The sequence below is a fragment of the Ambystoma mexicanum genome, chromosome 3p (genome assembly GCF_040938575.1).
Source record: "Ambystoma mexicanum isolate Mex_15411 chromosome 3p, UKY_AmexF1_1, whole genome shotgun sequence".
Taxonomy (NCBI): Eukaryota; Metazoa; Chordata; class Amphibia; order Caudata; family Ambystomatidae; genus Ambystoma; species Ambystoma mexicanum.
Window position 1 is genome coordinate 761,625,212 of NC_090925.1, and position 14,074 is coordinate 761,639,285.

The following is a 14,074-nucleotide window of genomic DNA, read 5'->3' on the forward strand; positions in this document are numbered from 1 at the left end:
AGGAAAGTGCATGAAGGGGGGGGGAGAGGGAGGGAGAAGAGAATTAGAGGGGAAGAAAAGTGTAAACATTCCTCGACAAGTGTAAACAAACCCTTTCTGATCACTCAAATTTCTTTTTCCTTCGTGTCAGTGTATTTCATTTCGAGCTTCCCTGACCGGTTTCTGCTCTGTTCAGCTATCTGCCAAGTATGACATACTGAGTACTGGTATTTATACAGCCTAAAATTAACTCAATAGTTGCTTTTCATTTCTTATATCATGGACAAATGTCTTTACCAAACCATATTTGTACATGTGCTCTTGCAAAGTTTGAGCCTATTAATCCTGTCTTTTTACGATGTGTTTTTGTAACATGGCTGTCTCTTCGCTTGTCTTTCTTTATCATTCAATGTTAATGGGAAACCTCTTTACTTTATACAAACAACGTTTTAAAATGTATCTCACTGTTGATTCTGTGCTTCTTCACTATTCAGGAACTATGGCAACAATTCAGTCCTACCTGTACCAGCCCCAATATTCAGAGGAGGAAATCCTTGAAAGAGAAAAAACTTGAGATGATGTGGAATCGGATGAAAGTCATGATAATCAATCACTGGTGCCTGAACCCAGTCGCCTGGAACATGTTTCCACCTGGTGTACCTGCCATTGTTGTGAGCTTATGCCTACTCGGGTGGAGAACTGCTGTTGCAGAGAAAACTGAGGCAGCTTGGCACTCCACCGCTATGCATTACCGAGCTGCATGACTTCAGAGCAGCCTTACAAGATCCGTTTTGCGAATGATGATGGTGCTTATGCATGAACTTCGAGCTACAGTTCGCCCTCGTAATCCAAGTAACGAGTACGTTTATTTTATTTATGTTGTGTTTGATGACCGAAACGGCTAACATAATATCTTGTTCCCCTCCATCGCTTCGACTGATCACTGATTAAATTATTTTTCTGTATATTTAATAGATCACTCTTGCTAATCTGAAAACAAACTGTCCATCTTTAGATTTATAATATGAAAAATTAAATTTCTTTCACTTGGAATTATCTCCCAAACAGTTTTTGCTGGAATGTGTGTTCCCATTTCTAAGTGATCCCTACGTGAAATCACAAGTAGTGTCAGTAGTTCGCACAACAATGCCTTACATTTTACAAGGTAGTGCAAACAAAAAATAAAATGCAATTATTGGGTTCATTCAAGTAAACTATTTCTGTATCTCTTACACAGGTGTTACAGACTTCCGGCATATTGTGCGTTTACATGATGGATTCATGGAAGACTGGGATTTTGCGTTCGACAAGTAATATGTGCCTGTGTGGTTCAAGCTATTCGTGATGAATTCCGCAGTGACCACGGACAATAGCGTGGACTTATACAGACAGTACCTCGACCGCAGGAGTATAATTTGTAGTGTCAATGCCATCCACTTAGAAAAATGAGCTAATCTGAATGATTGTTAGATATTTTATGCAAGTCCACAACACTTCCAAACATCTAATAGTATCGTAAAAGATTGGTGTGCTTTAACAAATTTACAGGCCTATCGCGGTCCCCACATCCACATGCACATCCATCACCCCTCCGCTATCAATGGCCGTTTGCACCTGTGGGCGTGAGCGCGCAAGGGGGTTGGGAAGATGGGAACAATCAAGGTGCTGAATTCCAAGTACACCACAAAGAGTTATTTTGCATGGTCACCCTTATCCACATGGCCACCCCAGACCAGTGTTTCCCAACTCCCCTCTGAAGACCCTGTCCCTGCAATCAACATATGTCTGTGTCCTTTGACTGCATTTCACACCTATTGCGCTAGCCTCATCCACGTCCATCCCCCTCCACCATCAATGACAGTTTGCACCTGTGGGCATAAGCTTGCAAGGGGGCTGGGAACGCTCAAGGTGCCAAATACCATGTACACCACAAAGGTTTCTTTTGCATGGGCACTGTGAGAAACCTTAAGGTTTCTCACCCTCTAGTCCCCGGAGATCTGTCGTCCAGGTGCCCAGGACACGGCCATCGCTATTGGATCCAGTTTTGTATTTGTTTTGTTCACAGTTTTGAATGTGCATTTGTTATGCAGTTCTTGGGGGGGGGGGGGGGGGGACCAGTGGCGGAGGATCACTGAGGTTTGAGATGTGGTATCCCCTTCCCTGTAACACCTTTTCCCCCATCCTACCCTGTAGGATATTTAGAAGATCTAACCCCCCCACCGCTTTCCCCACACGAACAAACACTTTCTAACAGAGTAACAGACAACAGACTAACACCAGAGCCGTTTACCTGACATGTCCCAGCACACTGGTCAGGCAGAGTCAGGCAATTGACAGTAACCACACACACCCAACAGCCTTTACCTTCCCCACAGTGATAAAAAGGCGGAGCACAAAAGCACACTTCGAGCAATGCCGAACGCACAAAGGAGACAGCTACACCAAACCAGCAGTTCAAATGAAGAAGAAAGGCAGCGAGGCCTGGAAGGACAACGAAGGGGGAATTGCCCTTGCCCTTTTCAACTCAGACCCGCATAGCCTCTGAAAGAGAACGCATAAGACCGCGAGTTGCAGCTGGCATGTGGAACAGTAGATGTCAATGGTACACGGGGGCCTCCTGCTTTTATAAACGCAGGTGGAGTGGTAAGATGGCTTCCGTGGTACTATACTTGACTCAAGAGAACGAGTTCAGCATAGCCGGGGAGTGTCAGAGGAAGCTGATAGCAAACCGAAATGTGTTGAGCCCAAGATTGCAAAATCGGAAAAATGTTAACGCAAGGAATCTGAAAGAGAGAAGCTCGGTCCAAGTGCAGAGGGGTCCGGCACCATGTGGGCGCTCATCTGAAAGACTCGTACCGGGACCTGTTCTTTGACACTACAAGAACCAGAAGGCCCTAGGAGGGGTTGGCGAGAAGCAGCAGAGTGGTCCTACAAGGGTCACGTCAAATCCCTTGTACAATCGAAGGTCTTTGACCCATTGCCAGAGGAAAGTTAGGGGAAGGGAACCCCACTTTCTGATAAGATTGTGAACTGTGGAATAAGGCAAGTGTGAACCTGACAGAGGGATTGGCGAAAGAAAGCTAGGAGAAGGGAAACCTGGCTTTCTGGTGAGAATGAGCAACACGTGAACTGTGATAGAAATACATGAACTGTGTTAAAGAAAGGCCGTAGTGAACCCGATGGAGAGTGGCCGGAACTGCAAGGAGGATCCGAGCCCGCAGAGGGAGATCCTTGGGGCGAAGAGCAATCGTCCAAGGTGCAAGATCACTGAGAGAACTTTTGTTTGTCATTGTGAATCAGCAGGCTTTCTAAAGGCAAGAGACATTTGCTGGCGAAAGACTTGGCCTCTGAAGGTCTTTGATATCGTTGAACCTCATACTGACGAGGCCAAAGAGTGTGCTGTGCTCAGAAGTCCCACATTGTCCTGTGCTTAAAACGTGGGAAAGGGAGACCCAGCCATACATCCTGAATTTTCATTTGGTAAACACTTTTCGGATGAACATTATCCCACACTCTTTTTGTAATTGGCAGTAAGGATTGCAATAGGTTTTTCTTAGTATAGGCCCTTTTTTATTTGACTAGGCGCCACTAGGACTGCCTTATTATTTGATGGTCATAGCTTGCTCCCATCTTAGATTTAGGTTAGGCGTTTATCTCACCCATTGCAAAGTTCAATAAACACCCTTGAACTGTGATGACTTGTGTCTGCCTTTACTGTTGCCACCATGAGTTCCTTACAGCACCCTTATCCAACTGGCCACCCCAGACCTGTGTCTCCAGACTCCACTTTGAAGACCCAGTATATGTAAATCAACATATGTCTGCGCCCTTTGAATCTGTACCGCACCTATCGCGCTCGCCTCACCCACATCCATCCCCCTCCCCCATCAATGACAGTTGGCATCTGTGGGCTTGTTATCAAAAGGGGACTGCACTGGCAGGATTGAGGTCAACCAATGTCAGAGGCTTGGTGGGTGTGAACGATCACGTCAGTCATGAACATACACACCCACTTCTGTAATCCTTTATAAACACTGTGGGAGTTAACAAGAAAACATTTGTGAGATCAACAACGATATCGCCAGCTCTCCACTTTTTACCTTGCTTGCTGAATTAATCTTTTCTTCTAAGTAACGGTTAGTCAACTTTTACTATCGTTTTCTGTAGTGTCAACATTCTCTGCTAGGCCACATATTGCTTTATACTCAATGTACACCCTATTCACATTTTATTTTATTCAAAAAGTCTACAACATTAGCAACCATTCTACGCATTTTTATCTCTGTAATTAGTACATAACAATACAAACATTTATTTATTTTTGCATTTTTAAAGCGCTCACACAGCCCAGGGGCATCGAGGCGCTGTTACAGGAGTTTTTGTCTTAGTTGCGTATTCATAACGTGCGTAAATACCCAGAGGTTTCTAAGTGCGGACCCGGGGATCGAACCCGTGTTGCTTCATGTCGTCTTGCTTCCAAAGCACGTTGCCGCCAAGTTATCCACCCGGGACGATTGTTTCCAAATGTAATCTTTCGCAGTGCACGTTTGCAATGCATGTTTGCTTTAGGTGCCATTTTTTATTACGTACACTTTGTATTATCAAAGGAATGTGATGTTTGATTTACTCACTGTGATACTTTAATAGAAATATTTATATTTCTTTACAGATCATAGGGACTATCCAACAATGCCTTCTTGTATGGTTTTGGGTTGCACTAATAACAGCCATGCTAAAGGTCAGAGTACAGTCCTGCATGTATTTCCAAAGGATTTAATTTAATAAGAAAATGGCTCTTGAGCTGCGGATTTCCAGTATCCGAAATTGAAAGCCAAGGATGTCTTGGATGATGTGAGGGGCAATTGATTCCACGTCTGCAGCACGCACTTCTCAGAAGATATGTACGAACAATCACAGTACACTAAAAAGCATCGCCCCAGACTCCTTCGCAAATTATTTCCCAATGCAATTCCAACTGAATTTCAGCACATGCTGACCGAGGCGATTAGTGGACGCTGAATTTTTAAATGTAGTTTACCATTTTCTAAATTTGCCTGTATATGTCTTATAAATGACCACTCAATATATTGAAATAGTCTGTGAACAGGTAACAGAATTAATGTTTCAGTTTTCGGGGAATATTTCCATTGATATTTTATTACACAAGTTTCCTTCGTGACACAATGTACTGTGTTTTTTACATTTTGAACTTTAGATTACTTTGTGTATCCCTACTTTAGAGATACTCGAATAGTTCAGTGCAATGGGAGCCTTTCCAAACGCAGGCTCACATCCCATCCTTTAACAATAGGTCATTAAAATTACCAGGTCTGTCTTTACCTAGAGCACTCTGATGGAATTACAGACCTTTACCATGAAGGATACCACAGACAAGTCCAACTTCCTAATGGTGAGTCCAAGCAGCTTGCATACAAACCTTTTTTTTTTAATTGTTTTTGATGTGGTCTAAATTACAGTACGAATTTTCTATTGAACAATGGTATGAATATATAAAAATGGATTAAAGGACTGTGATGCTACATCGACCAGTATTCCAGAGACAACAGCAACCTCACTCACCTTTCAAGTAATTTCTTTAGAATATTCCTTCAGATGCTACTGTACAAAACATGTATTTGTTTAACTTCAACCATATTGATTATTGTTAAGTATAATATTAGCTTTTGATACAAACTGGTTTGTAGGCTTCTTCGTCAATATCGACCATCTTTTTTACATGTGATGTTTTTTTAATGTTACATCTTTATTATTACAATTATTGTTAGGCGGAGCCTGAACTTCAATAATGTACTATTCTTCTACTGCAACCGGTCTGGAGGATGATGTATGAGAAGTGGATGATTTATTCTAATAGTTGATTAACAATATCTTGTTTACATTTAAGATCATTCTTTTTTTGATAATGTGCAATACTGGCAGCAAATTGCAAAGCATTCGATCAACAACCGTGATTATTTATCACAGAAACACATGCAACAAATTAAAGTAAACCTTGAGAAAAATTCACTTAATAACATAGACCCTTTCACTATATGAATGGTATATGTTTTTGTTTATAAACTTTAGCTGCTAAAATAACATTACAATGCTTTAAAAGGGGCCACAACTTAAACAATATGTTTTGCAGGGTGATCTCACACCAACTCCCTGTGACATCTCTGAAGGTTATCAGGTACAGTTTTCAAATGGGTATTTTTAAAATATGCATGTGCACAGTGTTTGTTCGAAGTTAATGCAATACCAATTTAAAAATTTTAAACAGATGATTAACCGTATTTTTACATAGTTAACTTATATTGTAAGGTCGACAATCACTAAATATCTTTCTCAAGATGTACTTTGCGAGATAAACAATTTAATGTTAAAAATATTTTAACAATGTAATCAATGTTCTTTGAATGTGTTATGTACAAGGAATGTATTACTGAAGCAGTCAAAATTGAAGAGACACATGGATATGGTTTACACAAGGTATTGTAAAGTATCAGCGGTCATCCATTTTAACTGATGTAATATTTAATAGGTTCTAATGGTTTCCACAGTGACATTTTATTACATATGTATATACGATTCTTTAAGTGGAAGGGCACATTTTAAGGTTTATGCAATTTCAAAATGCTATTTTTCAGCTTGTTCTGGTCGTCAGCAAATTCAATGTGACTGTTTCAAGGAAAATTCTGAAAAAAGGGCACAACTTTTTAAAAAATGGTTTATCGGTTATTTCATTGATATTACATATTCATGTTTTCATTTATTTTTGCTCTTCAATTAGATGCCTATGAAGAAGAGGAAAAAAGACTCAGACAACTACACAAACTAATGATGTCGCTTGTCAAACCGTACACGGCTACATTTTGAGGCTCAGCATGGTCCTCGCAAGAGTCAGTGTCGTGATGCAGATGTCCAGTGGCCGGAATTTGAATTGAATGTCAGCAGTGGCACATGGAAAGTAATCCTTGATCATTATTACAGCACACAATGTCACCCACAAGAAACAGATAACGCAGAAGATGTTTCAGAATTTCTTGCAAAACCGCTCACAATACACACCCTTTAAAAAGATGCCATCTAAGAAACACAATGGTCCCTGTTTCCCCAGTACCATGTTGCTAAGTCTGAAATATCACATACACAAATAACCGAAGCATCTTCGCTAATGATTGACGATTGTGCTTGTTATGTGGACTTCACTATGGCTATTTAAGGAACCAAAACACATTGTATTCGACAGCTACCTGATCAAGATTGTGAAAATGATTAAATGTGATCATAAATGGCGTAGGAATATTTGTGGGAGCCATTGGTGAAGTTACTCGTGTAGTCAAAAGCACCAACATTAAGATCGCGTAGCTATGTATACCAACATAAATCATTGTCATGCTCTACTCAACCTATACTTGGAAAAGTGCCTGCTGGAAATGTACTTTCCCCTCCCCACCCCCTCCCCATCTGCTTTGTTGTTTAGCGGATCAATGTACAGTACAATTACATGTTTTTCTAACTTTATGGGACTCTAGAGCCTTTCAAAAACCCAGTACTACAAATATCAGAAGGCACGGACACTCAGACAGAGGTCAATGGACAATGCTCTCGTTGGCAAAAGGCTCTGGCTTGCTGGTAATGGACAATGTGACAGTCCAGGTTTTTCTGCCAAAACTGAACTTACCACTTCCGAAAACACGGAAACCAAAGAAATTGCAAGTTCAGCTACTTGCACGACGACTGAATGTACATCTTCTTTTGCCATGGAAAAATATGGTTTCATTAAATCCATTCAACTTCTGCAATCCAGAGGAATACAAATTGACCTGAAAGCCACCGACAGGCACGTTTCAATAGTGAAGGCCATGCGAGAGCAGTTCCCAGACATAAAATCATCAATAAGATGTATGGGATGCCGCAAAAAAAAAAATTAAATAAAAAATAAAAAAGTTGCTCGAAGAAAAAAATAAAATAAAAGCTGCAGAAAACATTTTAGATTTGGTCCCAGTGTAGCAGCATCAATCTTTGGTGGAGCTCAAAAACTTGTGTAGAGCTATAGATATTCTGCTTGAAAAATGGCATTCATGGATGCACAATTGTTCTAATGCACACTCTTGGAAAGAAAAACATTTCCACAAATGTGCACATGGAGCATTGAGCAAGGAGCAGGAGCTTAAGCAAAGGTAGTTGGTTGCAGGCTCCCCTGCTCACACAGCATTTGAGAAGGTGGTGTACGACAAAACCCTTTCAAGAGACAGGAGGGGACTCTCGAGTTCTGAAACACTGGGGATTTGGAGGTGTTCCATAATATCCGCTTAAAATACAGGTCTCAAAAGGTTGCATTTTGGCATAGACGGTATGTAGGTCAGAACAAGACTGGCTGTACTTGCACACAAGAACATTGGAAAGGAAGCAAAAACTGCAGGGATTTTTGGGATGCTTTGGCACAAGGAATTTACCAAAATAAGCAAACAGTGGGTGGCAAAGTCAATCTTCCAGCAGATGGATTTTGAATTTGTGAAAGATCTGACATTGAATGTGCTGGCCATGCAAACGCATGGAATTGATCCAGATTTTGTTTCCAAGGCCCAAACATTGCAAAAGAGGTTTGCCCTCCCACACCTGAACTTGTTCAAAGGTTGACTTCAAGATTCAAATGATGTGTGGCTCTCTTCACAATGTTTAACAATGCCAGTTTCAAGCTTTTTCACAGTGTTTGGAAACTGTTTTAATTGTACAATAAATTGAATAATATGCCACATGAGATGTAATTGTTAAATTGTGAATTCATGTCACCAGATAGGCCTCAACATTTCTATTTTTCCTTGATTTGTGTATTTATTACCATCAATATAATTGATTTTAGAACAATAAATGTCAGTCTGATTATTTCAAGTATGTGACTCAAATCAAATCAAATGTAGAAGAGACTTGTGAGCTTAAAACCAGCAGTTACCAGGAGCTACTTTTGGCTCCCCCAGGCCAACTAATGTAACGCCATAAACTAGCTCCTTGTTTCATAGTGGTAGCCCCTGGTGACCAGTTACTGGTGAAAACCCAGGCACTGCTTGCAATTTCTGCTTGTCCAATCCTAATTTTGAGCCCTGTTTGTAATGAACTCACAATAGTTGAAGAATCTAAGCAGAAAATTGGAGCAGCAGACATACAGAAACTCATTGTCTCCAGAGCTCTGGTCCTCTTCAGGATGGATTACTGCAACAGCATCTTCAACGACCTGCCTAAATCCTCCCTTCAACTAATCTAGAATAGGACTTCAAGACTTATCCTTGGACTTAAGCCCAGGGACTGCATCTCTCAAGCCCAAAATCTCCACTGGCTCCCGGTGGCTGCAAGGATCAAGTTCAAGACCCTCTGCATCATCCACAAGGTTTTCTGGGACCAGTGACCCCTCTACATCCGCCTTTTTCCCTAAATACCTCCCTCTCAGAGACCTTTCTGCTGTCTAGCTGCAATTCTCTGCAGATCCAACACTATTCCAAGCAGAGTGTGGGGCAGATCTCTTTCCTCAGCAGGAGCTTCACTCTGTAATGGCCTCCCTGCCCCTCTCAGGCCTCTGCCTGATCGCCTTAAATTCTGGAGGATTCTCAAGACCAACCTTTTCTCTTCTTTATCCCCTCCCTGCTAATGCCCCCTCACCCCTGGCGCATCAACTGGCTGCCTGGTCCCTTCTGAGCTCCACAGGGCACTAGGTCCTCCTCGCCCAGTATACCCCAGCACCCTGTCTTCCTACCCCCCTCCCCAACCTGCACCTACCCATCCAGACCCTTTTGCCCCAACAAGCCTGGCAGGGTGTGCATCCCTTCCCGAGCCTAGTCCACCCCTGTCCTCACGCTTTGCATGTGGTCCTCGCTCCCTGCTTCCCCTGGCACTACATGATTCACGTTGTGACAGATGAAAGTTCACTTTGATGCAAATAATAGACACTGTAGGTGTTAATTGTAACTTAAATTGATAGGTAGCATAAATATGTACTGTCTATATACAATTATAATTATATACTGAAATATGTTTTGCATTCTCGATTTTACATAGTTATATTATACAGATGTGCGCCTGTCATGGGTACAGTTTAACGGTCGATGGCTTCTTCAACCCTAATTGGATAATAATCATCAACACCACATCTGTGACAAACATTATCTGGGACGATCACCAGACACCATTATCTGGGACAATCGCCAGACACCATTATCTGGGAAAATCGCCAGACACCATTATCTGGGACAATCGCCAGACACCAATCTGTCCTTTTACAATTGCAGTTATAAGGAACAGCATAGGTGTTGAAACGTGGGGATGTGAAAGTGTTGCATTTGAAATTTAAAGCACCAATTTCTCCTCTGTAACGGAACGGCATGTGTCTCGATCAGAAGATCAGTGATGGAAGATAACTTTCTGAGAAGAATGCAAAGACTGGGATTAAATCGATTGATGAACGGAATTAGCATTATAAGATCACCATTCACAGTTAAACAAAAAATGAGAACCATGCGATGTTCACTAGCTATAAACTTGATTGGAAAAATTACCCATGTTTTTATGGATTTAATTACCTCTTTTCAGCGGTATGTCAAAAGTACTAGATACGCTCCAGACTATTGCCATTTTCTTCAAAATTAACAGTTTTTATAATTTAGCATCTGTTGTGGATGTGTGCATTTATGTTCCTGCGTTACAGAACGTTGGTGATGACGGGGTACATTTGGCTCCGCTGCATACTAATGTAATTAAAATAAGTGGAGCTCATTGTGAACATCTAGTGATGTCAGCATTCACCATCACACACAAATGCTTATCAGACACGGCCCCTACATACCTCAACAACTGCAATGCACGCAAAACCACTTTGAGATCCCTCAGATTCAATGCAAATATCCAACTGCACATCCCCCGCTTCACAACCACAAGAGCAGGCAACTCCAGCTTCACCATTGCAGCCCCCTGGATCTCTCTGCCACCCATCTATCCAATGAAACCTTGCTACCCAAGTTCAAAAAACAACTCAAAACTTGGTTGTTCAACAAGTACTAAGACTCTCCCAATCACTTCTTACTCTAGACAGATAAACCTAGCAAAATTAGATCATCACCACGGTATATAACAGACTACATGCTTGTTATATTGCTCTAACTAAAAAATGTATGTAACCTAGTCCTGGTAACTAAGATATGTACTCAGCTATCTAACAAAGATGTATGTAACATTAACTTGCCAACGAAGATATATGTAATTACGCAGTGATACCCAAGGGTTTGGGCGTACATACAAATGCAATAAATAAATAAAATTGAATTAGTGACGCAAGTGCACTTGAACTTAGGGCAATGGTACAATGGATAATAGCACAATATGGCAGTACCCGACCCGCCGTTTTCACATGTGTTAAAGTGAGAAAAACTCGGGTAAGTTGCACTAGACATTTTTTAAGAACTATCAATGTATGTTCTAAAATACGTGCCCGGTCGATTGGGGCCAATAACATTTCTGACCAAACTACCCCTTTAACACTAACACAGTTAAATTCAAAGTCCGCTCTCACAGAACCAACGATCCTTACCCATGTGACCCCTGGTTTCCTATATAGGTTGGTTAAAAAAATGTAACAATCAATGGAGAAACACGACCAGAGTATCTCCTGTGATCCCTGTGTGCAAGCATGTAGCATTTATAGCCCCAATGCCCCAGAAAGTTCTTGTCCTCCACCAGTGCGTCCCACCTCCTTTTGTTTGTGAGAGGTATCAAACCCATCAGACAGACCTTTAACTCAACGTAGCTGTGTGATTAAAATGCTGCCTGCAAGGTTGTGGCATCTCTAGATTTTCTAGTCAGAATCTCCGACCCCCGGGCCCGACTGAAGATATGTGGGTGACCGTTTCAATATGATGGCTGGGGGCACCCGTTGCTTAGAGCATAGAATAGAATGAGGAACCTGTGGGGTGAATACATTATAAATTAAGGCTTACCGTTTTTACACATAAATACAGAAATCTGCTTTTAGTCCGTGTTATTTATAAAAATGGAAAAACAGGTCTTTCTGTCTGGTTCTCTGTGATGTCACTCATCACATTGAAGATTGGCAGCATGGAGAGTGTAAACGTTGTAGAAAAATACAATTAAAGTTCTTCAAATTGCCAACAGTATCTATCTTAAGGCAGCAGTATTCACAGGAGCAGACATTTGTTGTTATGGAAAGTAAATGGAGCAAGCATTTCTTTCCTATATGGCTGCATGTGTGCTTTAATAAATGCCTTTTTTTTAATTAGAATAAATGCAGAAAAATACAGGTTGCAAATTATCTTTTTATGACAAAATAAAATGTGGACATACAGAAAAAAGGCCCAAAAATAAATATGGATAAATACAGACGGAAATGACTGAAAAATAAATACCATAAAACCAGCAGTCTTAGTATTAATGGGGACAAAGAAATACATGTGGGTGGAGGGTTAATAGGCCGGTTTATCACAAGACAGCAAGCCAGCTGGGAGCTGAAACACTAAATGCCCACTGAAATGCTATAAATACTTCTATGTCAGCAAGTAACTGATGTGGAGGTGCCAGTGTTAAAAGGAAATGAGGCAATAACACTTCCGTTTACCCTGAGGGAAGTGACAGCCAGAAGCGCACAAAACGCAGCTTGTAAGGTTGAGCACTGCAAAATGCACATTTAAAGCCTCAGAACAATAAGAATATAGAAATGAATAGATTGCTTTGTTATAAGACTGCTGACTGGCATCATGGGGGTGGTTTAGGGGGTAGGCTAACTCGAGACCACTTAAAGCCCAGAATGACTTGTACCTCTAGTTCAGAGCCACTTTAGCATTAGCAACACAGCGTGGGTATGCACATTAACCAAAATGCAAGCCCTTTGCTCCTAAAAATTGTCTTTACCTTATAGGGCAGTGCTGTTTTTTTTTTACACCCTAGAGCAAGGGAGGCACAGCACTAACATTTTTACCCAAGGGAGGTGGCCTCTGAATGAAAAGGTAGGAATACCACTGCCTTAGAGAGACATGAAAGACCACGTTACAAGTAGTTGAGGACATTGCCACCACCCAAACACTGGCCCCTTGGGTCTCTTTAGACTGGCTTACCCGGCATTGTCCTTTTCGATGTCCTTGCTGACGAGCTTCATGTTGGCGCTAGGCGTACTGTCCTTCTGCTGGGCTGGCAGGTCTTTGGTAAGAGAGAATGTGAGTCCTTATCGGCTCAAGAATTAAGGCATCTGCCTCTCCACGGAAACCTTCTGTAAGCGTGTCACACTTTACACGCTGCCCTCTCTACTGACATTCCCGGAGACCCATTTGTTATAGAAGGGGCCCCAAAAGTTTTATGAACTGTTCCAATTCAACCTATCTTGAAGTTAACAGATGCTGTCTCTTCTCGGTTCGGAAAAGGTCCCAGATACTCCAGCCTGCTCTCATTTAATGACAGCTGCCCGGTGCCCTGTCTTCTTGTTAAATGGAATCGCATCAAGTCTATAAGCGATAACTCCAGGACTTGGAGGTTCAATGAAATCGCATGACCATTTTCTCCTGCTATAGAGGGCTGGTAGTGTGGCTAGTTCCTATCAGAGAAAAGGACCATACAACGCCCCACCGTCTCTTCCTCACGTGACTTTTGCCACGTTGCGTTCTCCACCAGGCACGTAGCTTCCAACGTCATCTTGTCCCTCCTCATGAGCATGAACAAGGTTACGTCTGCCAGGCGGCGCTGCAGACGCAGCTGGAGTGTGCGTGCTCCTAGGGGGCTGAGATTTAAATTGGTATTTTCTTCGGGAGAACGGGAAAGTTCTTGTAAACGCTAGAGGCTCGTCTTAGACAGCAGATGGAGATGGGGGAACCGTCGGAAAATTATGTTTTTATTTTAACATCGATCGGTTTCATCTATTCACTGTGACAGGTATAGAGAGGGCCAGGAAAGGAACAGTGGATGGTGGTGTTACTGATGAAAGTAGGCTAAAAAACGGACTCATTTGATTGATGAAGAGAGTGTGCTTGGTGTGATGTAAAATGTTTTGGAACATTCTTTGTTGGATTCTAGAATCAGCAACATGCAGAACAATTTGGTC

The 14,074-nt window shown here is 41.8% G+C and overlaps 1 protein-coding gene across 1 annotated transcript in view; it reads right to left on the reverse strand.

Annotated features, from left to right (window-relative positions):
• Nucleotides 1-13,665, reverse strand: part of PELO (pelota mRNA surveillance and ribosome rescue factor) — a 240,600-nt gene extending 226,935 nt beyond the window's left edge. Inside the window, exon 1 of the mRNA XM_069651673.1 lies at nucleotides 13,098-13,665. Coding sequence (XP_069507774.1) covers nucleotides 13,098-13,138 — 41 coding nt within the window. The 5' untranslated portion in view covers nucleotides 13,139-13,665. The remainder of the gene's footprint in view (nucleotides 1-13,097) is intronic.
• Nucleotides 13,666-14,074: the final 409 nt, after the last annotated feature.